General features: G+C 42.7%; 1 protein-coding gene across 1 annotated transcript in view; it reads right to left on the bottom strand.

The window, feature by feature from the left end:
- The window catches only part of ITIH5 (inter-alpha-trypsin inhibitor heavy chain 5), a 47,512-nt gene extending 32,511 nt beyond the window's left edge, over positions 1-15,001 (bottom strand). Inside the window, exons 1-5 of the mRNA XM_054084928.1 lie at positions 14,762-15,001; positions 10,534-10,578; positions 6,489-6,652; positions 5,168-5,275; positions 2,945-3,195 (exon numbers count right to left, since the gene is read on the bottom strand). Coding sequence (XP_053940903.1) covers positions 2,945-3,195; positions 5,168-5,275; positions 6,489-6,652; positions 10,534-10,578; positions 14,762-14,881 — 688 coding nt within the window. The 5' untranslated portion in view covers positions 14,882-15,001. The remainder of the gene's footprint in view (positions 1-2,944; positions 3,196-5,167; positions 5,276-6,488; positions 6,653-10,533; positions 10,579-14,761) is intronic.
- Positions 15,002-15,271: the final 270 nt, after the last annotated feature.

Raw genomic sequence — 15,271 nt, 5'->3', positions numbered from 1 at the left:
TGCAGACTATCTGCCAAGAAGCCGCTCTTTAAATGTAAGACTCACAATTCACCTGTCTTTCACTTAAAACCCCACAGCCTTCCCTGAAGGTCTCACTGGATGTCCATATCTCATGTGTTTGGCTCTTCAGGTGTCATGTGCAAGAAGGCTTTGCAGGGAGCATCTGTGGACTCAGATATTTTGCTTTTTGGATCAAGTTTAAGACGACTGACTGGATATAGTGGGTTTCCACAGGAAATGCTCCTTACGTTGGCCTTGGCCTCCCTAGAAGTATTCTTGTGGTTTCCATTTTTGTTTAGGAAGGCAGGAATTTCCTGTTCTCTACTCCGAGTGTGATTGATTTTGTTGGCCAGAAGAGTTCATAAGCAGTAAACTCCTTCTACATAAAACAAGCTGCCCTTCTTGTGTCCTGTATTAGACTCTTTCGAGACCCTATGACAATTTCTCTTCTCTTCTCTTCTCTTCTCTTCTCTTCTCTTCTCTTCTCTTCTCTTCTCTTCTCTTCTCTTCTCGCTGTTGGCAATATCCTAGTCTCTTTGTCTTGCTTTAGATTAGAAAGAATATCAGCACACCGACTGAATGCATTAACTCTATATATTCATCTGAGTGGCACACTCCTGAGTACCAATGAAGGTTTGATCTGGCAGAGACACAACCCACTCGTGACTGCCCATGACAAACTCAGTGATCTCACCACAGCAAATTGATTTCACCAACTATATAGGGGAATTCTGTATAGAAAGAGTCTGTAATTGAATTCTGAGCAGGGATAAAGCACTAAGAACATGAATTTCAGTTACTTTATCCAACCTGAAATGGGACATCTATTTTATATGCATTTTAGTGGCTAGGGAGGGTTATGGAATCTTAGAGCTTGAGCCCATTTTTATGTGAGCTGTTTTAAATCTGAAGCACGGTGCCAAGAACGATCAGTGTTCACAGATTGCTGTTTGGATAGCACGTTATGAGAGTTTTCCCTATATGTCACTTGCATATAGGAATTTCCATGCTGCGCTAGATCAACAGTGTGTCTGCTCTGCTTAGGCTGTCTCTGACCTTAATCGGTGCCAGATGTTTTGCAGGAAACAATATACCACAATGCATTATGATACTCCCTGATAGGTGAAAAAGGTTTCCTGTCCCTCCTGGTGAGGGGCAGAGCACATTTATCATACAATGCATGGATGTATGACAGAGAAACTAATTGGCTGCATGAGGCTTGACCTGAAGCTAGTCCAAATCACCGAGAGCTTTGATTTCACTATGATTTGGAGTATATCAGTAGTATTATATTAAGCGTTCAGTTTAACTCTAGTTCACATGCTTTAGGGTCTTTACCTAGCAGAAACGAACAGCTCCACGGATTTTTGAAGGTATTATATCACTTGGAGTAACCAAGGATTGACAGACTCACAGACTCCACATCCTCCTTCCAGGTCAGATTCATCCTCTTCTTTTGGTGGTTTTTTTTTGGTCAACGTGCAGCAGTCACGGCATCCTGTGCTCCTCAACATTAATTTATACTAGAAAGTTTACCTTTACACTGTCTGAACAGTGAGTGAGATCAGCTGGGGGTAAGAGCAGATACTCGGACCACAATTAGTGCTTTGGCAAAACATGGATTTTCCTCTTGGAATTTCCCATGTTCTAAAATGCAGGATTTCCTATCTACCTTGGCATGAATGGATGGAAAAAACAACTCACTTCAAATAAACAGTTCCCAGGAGATGTGGAGCCAGGGAAGAGCCTGCTTAACTGCTGAGCACAAGGTCTGAAGGCCCAGTTCAAAGCTTATAAAGACAATGGGGGAAAAAGTCTTACTGAGTTGGATGGGATCAGCCCTATATTCATTGAGCTTCAAAGTTCTCATAAACTTGTGGGTCATGAACACACACAAAAAATCTATATTAATACAACCGCTTGTCAGGGCATCGTGTGGGCCAGGGTCTCACTGGAGGATGGGAGCTGCAGGGTCTGCCTTAGGGCCAACAAGTCACACCTTACAGGGCAGTCTGGGGCAGGGACTGATGGCTTCAGGCTGGGCTGAAAATGGGTTCCCAGGCCTGGGAGAGGCCCTGGGGGAGAAAGGCATGGACAGCCAAGTATCTCGGTGCCCTCAGGGTCTTGACACCACTGTCTTGGCCCTGATAAATTGTGGAGTCACCATGCCTGGAGATGTTCAAAAAGCATGTAGACGTGGCACTCTGGGACGTTGTTTAGTAGCCATGGTGTTCTCGGGCTGACAGTTTGACTTGATGATCTTAGAGGTGTTTTTCCAACCTTAATGATTCTATGATTCTGTGCTTATGCACAGATTTCACATGGACACAGTCATCTACAGAAAACATAACAAAAGCCATCAGCCTTTACAATAAGACTGAATTCCCATCACTGAACTGCACAGAGTTCATAGTCCTGAAATCCCTTTCATGTAGCCTTTATAACAGCTTCCATGAACCTGGAGATTGCCCTGCCAGTGAATGAGAGATCTCTAAATAAAAATAGCTGATGGCCTGAAATGCTTTGAAACTTGCTTGTCAGTCAAACGCAGTCACCTCTGTGTGGAATGTATCTGTCATACAATGGGTGAAGCAAGAGTGAGGAAAGGAAAGTATAAAAATGTATCTTTCTAAATCAAGTCATAGTTGGAATTTACCAGATTAATCTATGCCTACTGAGATGCTAGCATTCATTTTTCTCCTTGTCTTCATGAAATGTGTCCTCTAGTTTCTAACATGGTCTTGATCATAGACAATGTTACTTTCATACAATGTTGGGATTTTGTCTAATGCTTCATTTGGAGCAGAGGGAAAGCAAATGAAACACCAGTCTAAGTAATTATACAAGATTGCCTTGTCCAACTCTCAATACTGCCAGTACAGCTCTTGAGAAGTGATTAAGGCCCCACAAGTAACAGACCATGGCTCATAAAATCTCTCCTTACCATCAACTTTCCCATTGCCTTTATGTTTGCTGTTTCGAAGGGGAGGCACCTCCAGTGAAACTATGCCTGACTTCTCCAGGATGTTCACCTCCACCCGTAACCTCCCCACCAGCTGCTGGGGACGGATGCTGACTGTATACTCATATTTTCCCAGTCGCCTTTGCAAAAGCTCTTCATAATGCAGTAGGAACTTGGCCTGCATCTTGCGAGGAATGAAGACAGAAGCTTTGAACGTCTCATAGCCGTTCTCCCTGGAAGGAAAATCCAAAGACACCTTCACACTCCCTATACATCATGTATTGTCTTCCCCAGTGAATGATAAATCTGGATTTTGTTTGTCAAATATAAATATGTTCCATCAATGAATATGTGAAAACAACAAGCAATAAAATATCTTAATGCCTCTCAAAGCATTGGACACATAAGAGGTTTTCACAGGAAGAAAGGTCTTAAAAGATGAGATGAATTCTTACTGAGAGGAATATGACAAACATGTATAACATGGAGCAGAGTCAGAAGAATAGCTGCCTCTTGGTTTATTACACAGAGGATTTGCAAGACTCGTATTTAATACTTCACTTTTCCACTGCTGATTCATTCCAGTACCTTAAGCAATATAGAAATTAATTCCTCTTCCCTAATATTAGCAGTTTATAGCTACATGCTCAATTAGGAGAAAGAGGACCCTTAAGACAACTCCGTCTCTGGAGATCTCCCTAAAGGGACTCGTTTATTCTGATTGAACAGAGTGTGCCATCAGTCACTCAGTGTACAACTGACATCTTTCTTTTTGTTAATTTGAAGTGAGATGAATTCCTATCTTTACATTTTATTTGTTTCAGCTGCCCTTCTGTTAAACAGAGATAACTTAAGTTGCTTTACCTCCCATTTAGTGCACCATAGTGTCCAGCTAACAGGCACTGCTATGATGCCAGGCACTACTATTCATGATGGGAAAATAAAAAAGCCACATAGCAAGAATGGAAATCTTTAATTCCTCGTAGGGGTAACTTCAGATCTCACTGAGATTTCAGTAATGCCCACAATTCAACAAGTATTGAAAAGGATTTGAGACTTTGATTTCTTTAACACATAGAAAAAGATATTTTTTAATATTGGCTTTTTTTTGGTATGTGCAGTGTCGGCCTTGTATCTTTTTTTAGTGTTGGAATGACATTTCTGGGTCATACCAGTGTTCCAACAGAGAAAGGTAGTGATCACCTACAGAAGAGGACACAAAAGGGCGTGGCAAAAGAAATATAGAAGGAAGGAAGAAATATAGAAGGAAGACTGTGTCCAGATCTTTTGATAAAGGTTCCTCATGGATTTTTCCAACCATGAATTCATGTACCCGTTTTTTGAACCCACATCAGTTTAGCATTCACAATTTCTAGTGGCAAGAAACATGATCTGTGTGACCAATACCTTATTTTGACAATTTTGAATCTATCATAGAATCATTTCTTTCAATTTTCTCTAGTTTTTATATGAAAGACAGAAAAGAACAATTATTTATTCTCCTTCCACATACCACTTATTAGTTCTGATGTCTGTCAGAATTCTCTGTCCCCACAGGTCATCATCTTTTTGATCTGAAAAGCATAGTTATTTAGCTGTCCTTGATCATATGACGACATTGGAATAGTGCTACTGTCCCTGGTAACTGGGAATAATACAGGATTTTCCAGAGCAGAGAAATCCATCCAGTGGTGCTTTTTTTTGAGAGTTATTTGGATAAAATTAGAAGGGGGATAACACACCATAATGCCACTTAGGAAGTGCATTCAGGTGAACATATAGGTTTTAAGACTTGATGAGACTTTCTTCCAGTGTTTTGCCAAAAGGACTTAACGCAGGCAAGTGCTGAGAACAGGGCAAGCATGACTGCAAAAGGCTACTTGTGATTCTACCACTGACTGACTTTGTAGTTTTGAAGTTGTAACTCGCTGGATTTCTGTGTGCCTTAATTTTCCTGACTATTATTCAGGAGGTAACAAGATTTCTTTCCCTCCCAAGTATGCCCTGGAGCATCTAGGACATGAAAATTTTGCACAACAGGACTAGAAAAGACTACACGCAGTTTTATATGAATGACACCAGCCAGAGTCAATAAGATTGTGTTTAGTTTTCTTCCTGTAAATTCATGGATGTTTATGCCAAAGCAGCCAAAATAAAGATGGGGTATTCTGCTTCCCAGAACACAGACAAATGCAGGACACTTACCTTCTATCCGCAGGGCTCGGCGGTTTCTTGAGCCTTGCTTTGTCATCACTGCTGTGTTTCTTTACTTTCCCTGTGACCTCCCCATAATAAGTCTTGTTGCCAATGATCCTAGAGAGACCAGAGACGTCAGAATGACCACTCTTGACCATACACAGAGATAGCTGTACAGCTCGCTTCCTATAGCTCTGGAAGGGTTCACAGACTGTTATTAGGCTGTGTGGTGCTGGTGTTCCAAGAGGCCACTCGAGCCACTGAGACAGAAGCTGATTTAGAAGTTCCCTGGTTGGTTATATGAGCAGAGTACATTTTTAGTCCAGGAGTTTGTCTCTAGAATGCTGATTCAGCAGGTAAGCTACAAACATAATCACGCAAGCCAGTAAACAAAGCAATTGCCAAGAGTCCCAAAAAGCACTTTTTGTATGGTTTCAGGTCCATGACCTGTGCCAATCCACAAGGTGATATTCTGGATGACTGCTCTTAGTCAGCTGCCTCCCTAACTAACATGTTACTTCCTGGGAATGAGTTACAGGGCCTTGGATTCCATGAGGAACAGCTCTCAACATACATTTTGTCTGGTCAATGGCAAAAGCCTGTTTTTCCTCCTATTCAGTCCAAATAGAAGTCTTTCTAAAAGAGCTGGTCCCCTGTCTGCTATGGTCAGGTGCAACATTGTGGCCTCAATGTCTACGCTTATGGGGGAATCTGAGCACCACTAAACCAAACATTTTTGAAACCAAGAGCTTCATTTACTCACTAAAGAGTCATTTCATAATGAGCTTGATTGCCCTCTACCTGCTCTATTATCTATACAGAATGACTAGAATCTCCAACAGTAAGTCTACCTATCTTCTTGTTGGAGTTGGCTCTCCTTCTCCATTGATAGTATGGAGAATCTGGAATGACAAGAAGCTTCTTAAGCATCGCTGTCAGAGTTCGGCAGAATAACTATGATGTGCCACTGTTGCTGAAACTTTAATTGGAAAGGTTTCTGAGGGCCACGAGTGATTTTTCTGGTCCAAATCAGAGAGAGAGGAGGCAAAGGAAGTTCTTAAAATACATTCAAATGGGACATACAAGAATGTTCTTCCCCATGTACCTGAATCTTAGCAACCTGGCATCCAAGGACTTGCTTTGTGCTTTGGGTCCATGACCAGTCTTGGATGGAATATATCATGTGTTTAGTTTTATTTTTTCCCAAAGAAATGATAAAAGAAGCCTTATTACAGTCCTGCTGCAGATTACCCAGTTCTAGAAATCTCAGCGAGCTGTCTGTGGGATGGGAGAACCATTGTCCACCCAGCTGTCGGCATTACTTACTTACACAGTAAAGTTGGAGATGAAGGCTGCAGCTGGGATTTGCATCTCAAACACACCTTCTCGTGCCTCAGATCCGCTGTTCACCATTGTGCACGACACCGTGGTGAAAGCATACCGAGAAATGATTGTGGATTTCACAGTGAATTCAGACATCCGAGGCCTGGTTTCCTGTAGGTATCAAAAGTTACCTATTAACACCGAGAGCTAGATAACTAGTCCTTCAGTATTTCACTGGGTTTAATACTAAATATGCTCAAACAAATAACCACCTTATGAGTAATAGACTCCCTACAAAAAACAGTTAACAGCAGGGAAGGTGGGCTTGCCCTCAAAATTTCAGGTCAGCTGCAAAAGGCAAACCAGAGAGGTGGTACTGCCATTGTTCACACACAAGAACAAAGACCACAGACATTCTCCAGTCCTTGAGAAGGGTCCAGGCAGAATGAGAGCTCTGATGATGCCAGCATCTATGTTATGAGCCACACTGATAAAATCCACCTGTATCCCAAATTGCACCCTTCAGCTCCAACCGTGTGAGAGGAACAGGACTAATCCTTTATGGTCTGGGAAAAGAAACCCAAAGTAACTCCCTGTAGGGTCCAGAACTGACGTCAGAGAAACTGCCTCGTGTGCTGTTCTCAACAGATCGAAGTCCTCTTGAAAGACTGAAATCACTGTGTATGAAGCAGTATTTTCGAATTCATACAATCAGATCCATAAGTTAACTGTCAATGGAGTTGACTCAGCCCTCCTCTGCTGAGTATCCATCCTGGAGGTGTCAGGCAATGGATGGAAGAGATTTAATAAGAAACACTGACACTGTGACTTCTTGAGCAAAATATTTTAAGACTTTTAGCCCATACTGGATTCTTTCCAACAAAGAAGCAGCAGAGACTGAAATGAATGACATATGATGGAAGCTGAAAGCCAATTTCTGCTTCTTAAGAACGTGTTTTTGTGCAGAAATCCCAGGTTGGAACATTTCTTCAGTCTAACGTGGAGCTCAACAGCTTTCTTCCTGGAAGACTTCAGTGTATTTAACTATAATCTGTTCATGTAAAAAAGAAAATGCTTGTATGTTGCCTTAAACAGTCAAAGACTAAACCCTCGAAAGCAGAAGGAAGCAAAAGAATAAAATACATTGCAAATAGAGCAACTTCACTAAGCCGAATACACCAAGATTATTCTCACTGAGGTTGATAAAAAGTCACAGGTACATAGGACTTGTGAGGAACATGCTCTTCAGCTCTACTTCCAGGGTTTCTTTCCAAAACAAAAATAATTTTAACAAGTGGCTTAACAAAAGGAGCAAGGGTTTGTGTAAGTATTAAACAAGAACATTTCTGTAGTAGCTGAAGGCCTCAGAGGTAGTATTGTTACGGAAAATCCAGTTAACCAAGCTGCTAGGCTAGTAAATTCCAAGCAAATGGAGGAATGAGGATCCACTGGAAACAAACACAAAACTGTCAATAGACTTGGAATAAAACCCCACCTGCCTACACTTTCAAGACTTGGAAAGACTCTGATAAATGTCTCTCAGATCAACTTAATCATAATAGATATCTTTAACAGCTGGAGGATGCATGATGTGTTCTGAGTCCATGGGCTTACTGCTTAGCACAAGGTAAGTTCTCATGGAGCACAACGGAAAGAAATCAGCGCTAGAACACATCTGCTCAGATCTAATAGTCCCCCTTTAGGCCACTAGTGGCTTTTACTCAACCACTATTGATTACAACTTGACGCTGCTCTTCTTAGGACCTTCTCTGATACGCTGGCATGGCTTTCCAGTTTCATTATCCTGAAGGTGGAGAGGATGGGGAGTTTTGATCAGAAGCAGCATTGTAGGAATATTTTCAGATACAATGAGCTGATGTTCCATTCAGTCTTGCCTACCACTAACTGCCTGTGGAATAGCAAGAGATAGAGAGGATTTAATAACAGAAATAGAAGAATATGAAACTACAGCAAATTCTTGGGTTCCAGATATTTTGCATCCACTCCTGCATTCTGCAATTTATCATAAGATGTGGATTCAAACATTGCTGACAGCTCAACAGCAAAAGAGGATCAAGTCCTTTGCTTTTTATTTGAAATACAAGTGGTTCTGCAGTGACAGATCTGACACTAAGTCTAACAATGGGACTGCACTGATGGATTCATCTGAAATCAGAAAGTCTTTAAAATATGACAGCAGATGTGAACTCACTCTTGTGACAAGAACACAAGAATGGCTGTATTGGGTGAGAACAAAAGCAATTCTAACCTTACAGCCTGTCAACTGGCAGAGGTCAATAGAATATGCTTAGAGAAGAGTGTAAAATCAGCCCAAAGTGTACTGATACTACCCAGAAATAGTCTCTCAATTTTCAGTATTTTGTAGCTAAATAAACTCCTGAACCAACAGTGGCATTTTTGTGCTTAGTAAACCTCTGTGGAGTTTTCTTCTATGACTTTACACAGCAGCTTTTTTAATCCATGTAAGCTTTTAGCATCCATAACATCTTGTAACAAGGACTTCCACAGCTCAAGAACTAAACTGCTTAGGTTTTTTTGCTGAATCTATTTGCTAGCTTCAACTGATCTCTGTCATATGTCCCTATCCTGCTGAACAAGTTCCAGCTCTGATATCTTCACAGAATGAGGAAGAGCAAAAACAAATGAAAAAAAAAAAAAAAAGGCATTCAACATCTTTCCCTCTTCCTGTTGCTTAGGAATTTCTGCTGGAGAAAGCAAATGCTGAACAAGGGCATCACATATAACTGAGGATGAAAGAGTTGATTCATCTTCCCAACCCTGGAAGGGATCTGTTATTCCTTGTATATAGAAAACATAAACGGTGGGGGCAAAGGCAGTTTCCAAACAGGTTGCTAGGTTGGGCTTGGCAGGCAGCCCAAGTTCCAGCCTGTGATTCTTGTGCATTCCCTGGAGGTCTTGCACAATCCATCAGTGCCTGATGCTCTGACTTACAGCTGCGCAAATGCCTGTTTGTTTTCTCCACTTTTTATTAAGGCCTTCAGAAGATGAGAGGCAACACAAAGGAAAAAAAAACAAAACAAACCATTTGTTTAATATTATTATTACTGTGATTTATTATCCCTACTAAAATTAAAGCTAGGGAATGCCAAGGCGGGAGATTAGCACACTGCTATGAGGCAGGTTGGCTGAATGCTTTACGAAGGTGCCCTGGTTATTATGATGAACTGGGAGCTGAAATTTTCTTGCCAAACAAACAATTTCGTGCTTTTTTACATCAAATATTTGGAAAGACAGAAGAGAGATGAAGATAAATGAAATAAACTCCACGTTTTTACCTTTATCAGTTGCTTTCATCAAAACAAATTGACCGTATCTCAGATTAGAAGTAATAAACAGGTAATAAGGCTCAGAGTTTGCTCCTCTAGGCTGCTGATTCAGATGTACTAAAGATCAAAGGGACCAGAAGCTGTTAACATGTGATGGCTGCTCAGTGCGTGAAATGTGTTCCTCACCTGGGAAGACCCCATCCCTCAGAAAAACCAGAAAAATAACTGGCCATGAACAGCAGTTTCACTGGCTGTCTCCTTAGACGAAGTTTTGATCTAAGCCCTGCAACTCTCAGTGCAGCATTATTAGCAGATCCCACAGGTTTGCTGTACAATTAAAGTTCAGTTTCCTGTGCTGAAAGAAGGGTATTTTGTTCCTTGTTTTCTTCTTTCCTTGCATAAACTTCAGACAGAGAACAACAGAGATCTTCAAATTTCAAAGGAAACTCTCCATTTCTCTTCAAATTAACTAAGATTTCATCAGGTTTATGTTCATTGGATTGTTAAGGTTTCTAGCATCAGATTTTCTCTCTCCAAATCTGAGGTTGAAAAGATGGATTGGGAAGTATTAGAAGAATCTGTACCCGTTGCGTTCATCTAAATGAAAATATTTTACTTAGAATCTCACCCTACGATCACCCACTGACATAATTTATACCCAGGCACAGGAATGTACACACATATATATACACAGAGCAAGTGTAATTCTCATGAGGTAAAATAAAGATGTAGTGTGATACGTACCAGCCTCTGCAAAAATTTGGCCTGTCTTGGAACGCGGCGTGCAACCTGCAAAGAGTTAAGAGAGTTAATGGAGCCTAGTCAACTTACAAAAGAATTGTTTAAATCCAGACACAGGTTTGTGTGACTGATCACCCATGGCCAGGCTCAAATATTCCTCTGGTTAAAATTAAAACTTAAATCCCCTCTATATTAACAGAGCCATTGATCAAAGCTCAGCAATGGAATGTAGCTCTTGGAGGCAAGGAGGTACTGTGTGTTTTGCATATGCTACTTGTCAGGAGACCCTCTGTTTGAATATACAGACCTCAGTCCTTAGCCCATCTGGAAGTTTATCTCCTTATAGCCTTCTATGGAGTCACACAAAGGCTCTGTGTTGCTGGTTTTGCCCCATTGCATGGTGTACAGCACATGATGAGGAGGGCTGCTAAATGGGTCCACAATTGTCTTCAAATACCACCCAGGGCCTGTATACATCCTCAGGTAAGTAAAAGCCAAAGCCAGTTCCTCAGTCCAGATGCAGTCTTCATCCATGCAAAAGCATTCAGCACTCATCATGGGTTACAGACACTGGACAGGGAGAGGGTAGAGCACACAAGCTCAATCAGAGAACCAGAGAATAGTTAGGGTTGGAAGTGACCTTAAAGATATTCTAGTTCCAACACCCCTGCCACGGCCAGAGACACTCCACTGGATCAGGCTGCACAAGGCACCATCCAATCTGGCCTTGAACACCTCCAGGGATTGGGCATCCATAACCTCCCTTGACAGCCTGTTCCAGTGTCTCACCACTCTCATAGTGAAGAAATTCTTCCTAGTGTTCAGTCTAAATCTACCCCTCTCCAGTTTATACCCATTCCCCCTCATCCTATCCCCACAAGCCTTTATGAATAACCCCTCTCCAGCTTTTCTGCAGGCCCCCTTCAGATACTGGGGGGCTATAAGATCTCCTCGGAGCCTTCTCTTCTCCAGGCTGAACAAGCCCAACTCTCTCAGCCTGTCCTCGTAGGAAAGGTGCTCCAGCCCTCCGATCATCTTTGTAGCCCTTCTCTGGACCCGTTCCAACAGCTCCATATCCTTCTAAAGCTGAGGATTCCAGAACTGGATATCGTATTCCAGATGAGGTCTCACAAGAGAGGAACAGAGGGGCAGAATCACCTACCTTGACCTGCTGGCCACTCTTTCTTTGATGCAGCCCAGGATACCTGAGGCTGTCCTCATCACAGCCAAGTGTGGCTGCTTTGAGCTTGAGCAGTGACCAGGTTAAAAACTAACACCCTTGTGATGGGACTCAGCAAGCATAACCCCATTCTGCTGCATGTTTGGACAGCCTCCAAGGGAGCACTTGTGTAAATTAACGTTATGGATCAGCTTCATTGATATTACCTCACTAGCAGATCTGTTGCCTGAAGACTCTCCATGGCTACTGTGGATTTATTATGCCGTGACCAGAAAAGCACTACTTAAGTGCAAAAGGGGAATAAAGATACTTAAACTCAGCCACAGATTTCATTATGAAAGAAAACGCTTCACCTATGACAATGCAATCATACTCATTGTATCAGCCTTCACAACAGCTCCTCTGGCTTCCTCCCACGTGGTGTAAATCAGCTTAGCAACAAATCCAATTCTTCCCAAAACAGAGAGTGCAAGTCTCTTGTGAAAGAGGGGAGCCAAGTGACTTCTTAAAATGTCAGTAAAACTCCACAGAGCAGAGGAATGCAATGATTTTTTTTTTTTTACCTGATTTGCCCTTTCTGTTGATGTATACTGAACCAACATCAATCCTTGCCAAAGACATGATTTTATGTCTGTTTATAGCTTGCATTGAAAAGCTCAGGAAAGCCCAATGGAGAAATTAAACAGTGTCCTCTGCTAGAATCTCTGTTATTTCCTTCTACATTTTTTTAGCCAACTTCTTGTAAAATTAGAACCTCTGGAAATTCTCAGTGAAGAGGAGAGGAGGAAAGGGGAATTCTCTGCAGTGTAAATTTTAGAAGAAACTTTCTGTCTGGGTCTGTTATCTCTGGCAAGTAAAGCACCTTGGGAGCTTGCTGTGAGGGGCTGAAGGGTCTCCATCACTGCAGGTTATTCAGAACAAGCCAGACAACTCTTTGTGAAGTGAGTCCTGCTTGGAGCAGATGTTGGAATGAGAGGTTAGTGTTCCTCGTTACTTTTTTAATTAAAAGATTACCTTCTGGAACAAATTCACCTGTCATCCTGTATGGAACAGTCACAAAGGTTTTTACTGACTAATTGGTGAATTGGTTAGAAATATGGGTACTGGTCTTATCTTTCCTCACCACACACCTATTTTATTTGCTTGCTTATTTTCATAAGGGGGCTTTGTATGATGCAGCTCCTTCAAATCTACCTTCTGAAATCTTGAGGATAGCCAGTAGACATCACTAGCACCATCTAATATAACGATTTCCAAGTTCCCATCAACCTTTAGCTTTAAAGCTTTCTAAAGCACCCGTTAAAGCCCCTTAATGGCTAGTAGTGATCCCATAGCTGATAGAGAATAAGCTGGACAGTAGCAACCCAACTATGTGTGAAGAGCTGTCTAGACAATCCCTAGAGCAACGCTAATAACTAGCAACCTTGCCAGCTACCTTAGCTGAGTGGTCAATCACTGGATAAATCGACAAGTGACCCTCTCACGACAAATACCACAATCCTGCAAAGACATGTGTCTCTACTTGCCTTTGTGCAAGAAGATCCTCTCAAGATGTTAAATGCAGTTTTATGCACTCTTCTGAATCTGTTAGAGGTTTATTTATAGCATAGTGTGTTGATGTGGGGAAGGACCTGTCGCTTCTTGACCTGGCCTGTGTGTTCAGTCAGGACAGACAGATATCCTTTTCTAGACCTGGCTGTCCCAGGGGACTAGGTCACCACATCTATTTATACATCACTGCTTTTCTGTTTACTGCTGACACTGTTCTGCCAGCAAAACAGCTCCCGTGAAAACACCTTTATCTGCCTCAAGCAAGATCAGACAGGATACATCAACACCATGATCCAGTTACTTGAGCTGCACAACTGATTTTCCCCCTAAAGCAAATATGTGAGTGTTCCCAGATACCACTCCACCGGCAGAATGGTAGTGGAGATATTCTCTCCCACTTGGACAGATGAGACTGCAAGACAGTGTTAGTTTGTGGATGAATTCCCCAACAAGAAAAATGTGTTCACAGTAATCAGGATTGACAATGAAATTGCCAAGGTCCTCATCGTGGAGAGACAAGAGTACTTCTGGAGGGAAATTCTTCCCATTCTAGTGTGGGTGAAATGAGCAACTGAATGACCAACTCTAAGACGGTGCTAGTGATATTTATGAAGAGTCTCCCTCTTCCCACTTATTGTAGGGCAGAAGATGCTAAATACAGGCTTCTACTGACATTTTAAACAGTCTAGGGTATCCCACATGGCCTCCAGCAAGGTGCAGGTCTTCCATAAGTCCTGCTTCATCTCACACAGGTGTTTAAGATACTAAAGACTCTCTCAGATCTGATCAAATTTAGATCAAAGCCCTAAGCGACCCAAAGTCACATATGGTAGCTGGTATGGACATGGAGGATGTGAGCAAAGATCCAAAGCTCAGACTTTTAAGTCACAGCCTCCAGAACCACTACCCAAACTCTCTTGCTAACTTGCAAAGAGTTCATTGCCCTTTCAGCCCTGTTTCCCTAGAAAATCTAAGCCACCGAATGACACAACATAACAGCCCTCACTTGCAGAATGTATTTCTTTTCTCGCCTGGTCAAGAAGCATTTTACAAGTTGAAACTCATGTGGTTCATTTCATCCAGCATGAGTTAAAAATCAAGTACGGTTAAGACTGAGTTCATAGGCAGAAAAACTTCTCTCCGAGCCTGAAATATTCTGAATTACTCAGACTGGCGCACAGCCAGGATACTGCGTTAACTCCCTTGTCCCTGCAAAACGCCTTGTTAGCACAGTCATGGGGATGTCGGTTTTGAACCCATCCCCAGGCAGCAGCACCCAGCACAATAGGGTGCCAGCGCTCTCCTGGCTTAACACCTCCAATAACTGCCTTCTCCTTAGTAGGAGCCTACCATAGAGCTGAGCCACGGCCATGCTGAAGGGATGGGTGCAATAAATGCAGTTTTAGCAGACTGCCCTGAGTGTCAACACAGATGGTTAAAAGGAGACAAGCCAGTCCCAACCACCAGTTTCTCCCCAACGACGACCACCTTAAAACCTACTTGTTCCATGATGCTGTAGTCTGCCATCAACTTCTCCTCCAGGTACCTTGCCATCAGCTCTGAGTCGGGCTGTGCTGCCGAGGTGGAGAAGCCCCAGCAGAGCCATAGCCAAAGGATCATGGTGGAGGGGGAGCAATGGCCAGGGCTCCCTGCCCAGCAGGTGAGAAGAAAGCCTCACTGCCTGCAGCTGCTGCCTGTGCTGCTGGACGGGCTGCAAGGAGGCTGACAGGAGACAAAACGATCCACCCTCTTCTCCTCCTTCTCAGCTCGGGACCAGCCCCTTTTCAACTCAGGGCAGCTTCCCATGCTGCCAGGCACTGCAGGGGATCCTTGTAGGGCTTCCATCCTGCAGATGCTCCCCTCAGCCAGGGGTCCCATGAGCTGCTGGGCGTAAGCCACCACCGTGCCCTTCTTGATGTTGCCCACAGCTCCCATCATATCTCTTGCAATGGTGATGGGTGGTGCTGGGGGTCCCTGAGGCACTGCCACCTGTTGTTTTGGCACCCCACC

The sequence above is a fragment of the Cuculus canorus genome, chromosome 1, assembly GCF_017976375.1.
Source record: "Cuculus canorus isolate bCucCan1 chromosome 1, bCucCan1.pri, whole genome shotgun sequence".
Taxonomy (NCBI): domain Eukaryota; kingdom Metazoa; phylum Chordata; class Aves; order Cuculiformes; family Cuculidae; genus Cuculus; species Cuculus canorus.
The sequence above is the reverse complement of the archived record's forward strand: the minus strand, read 5'-3'. Positions and strand labels throughout refer to the sequence as shown.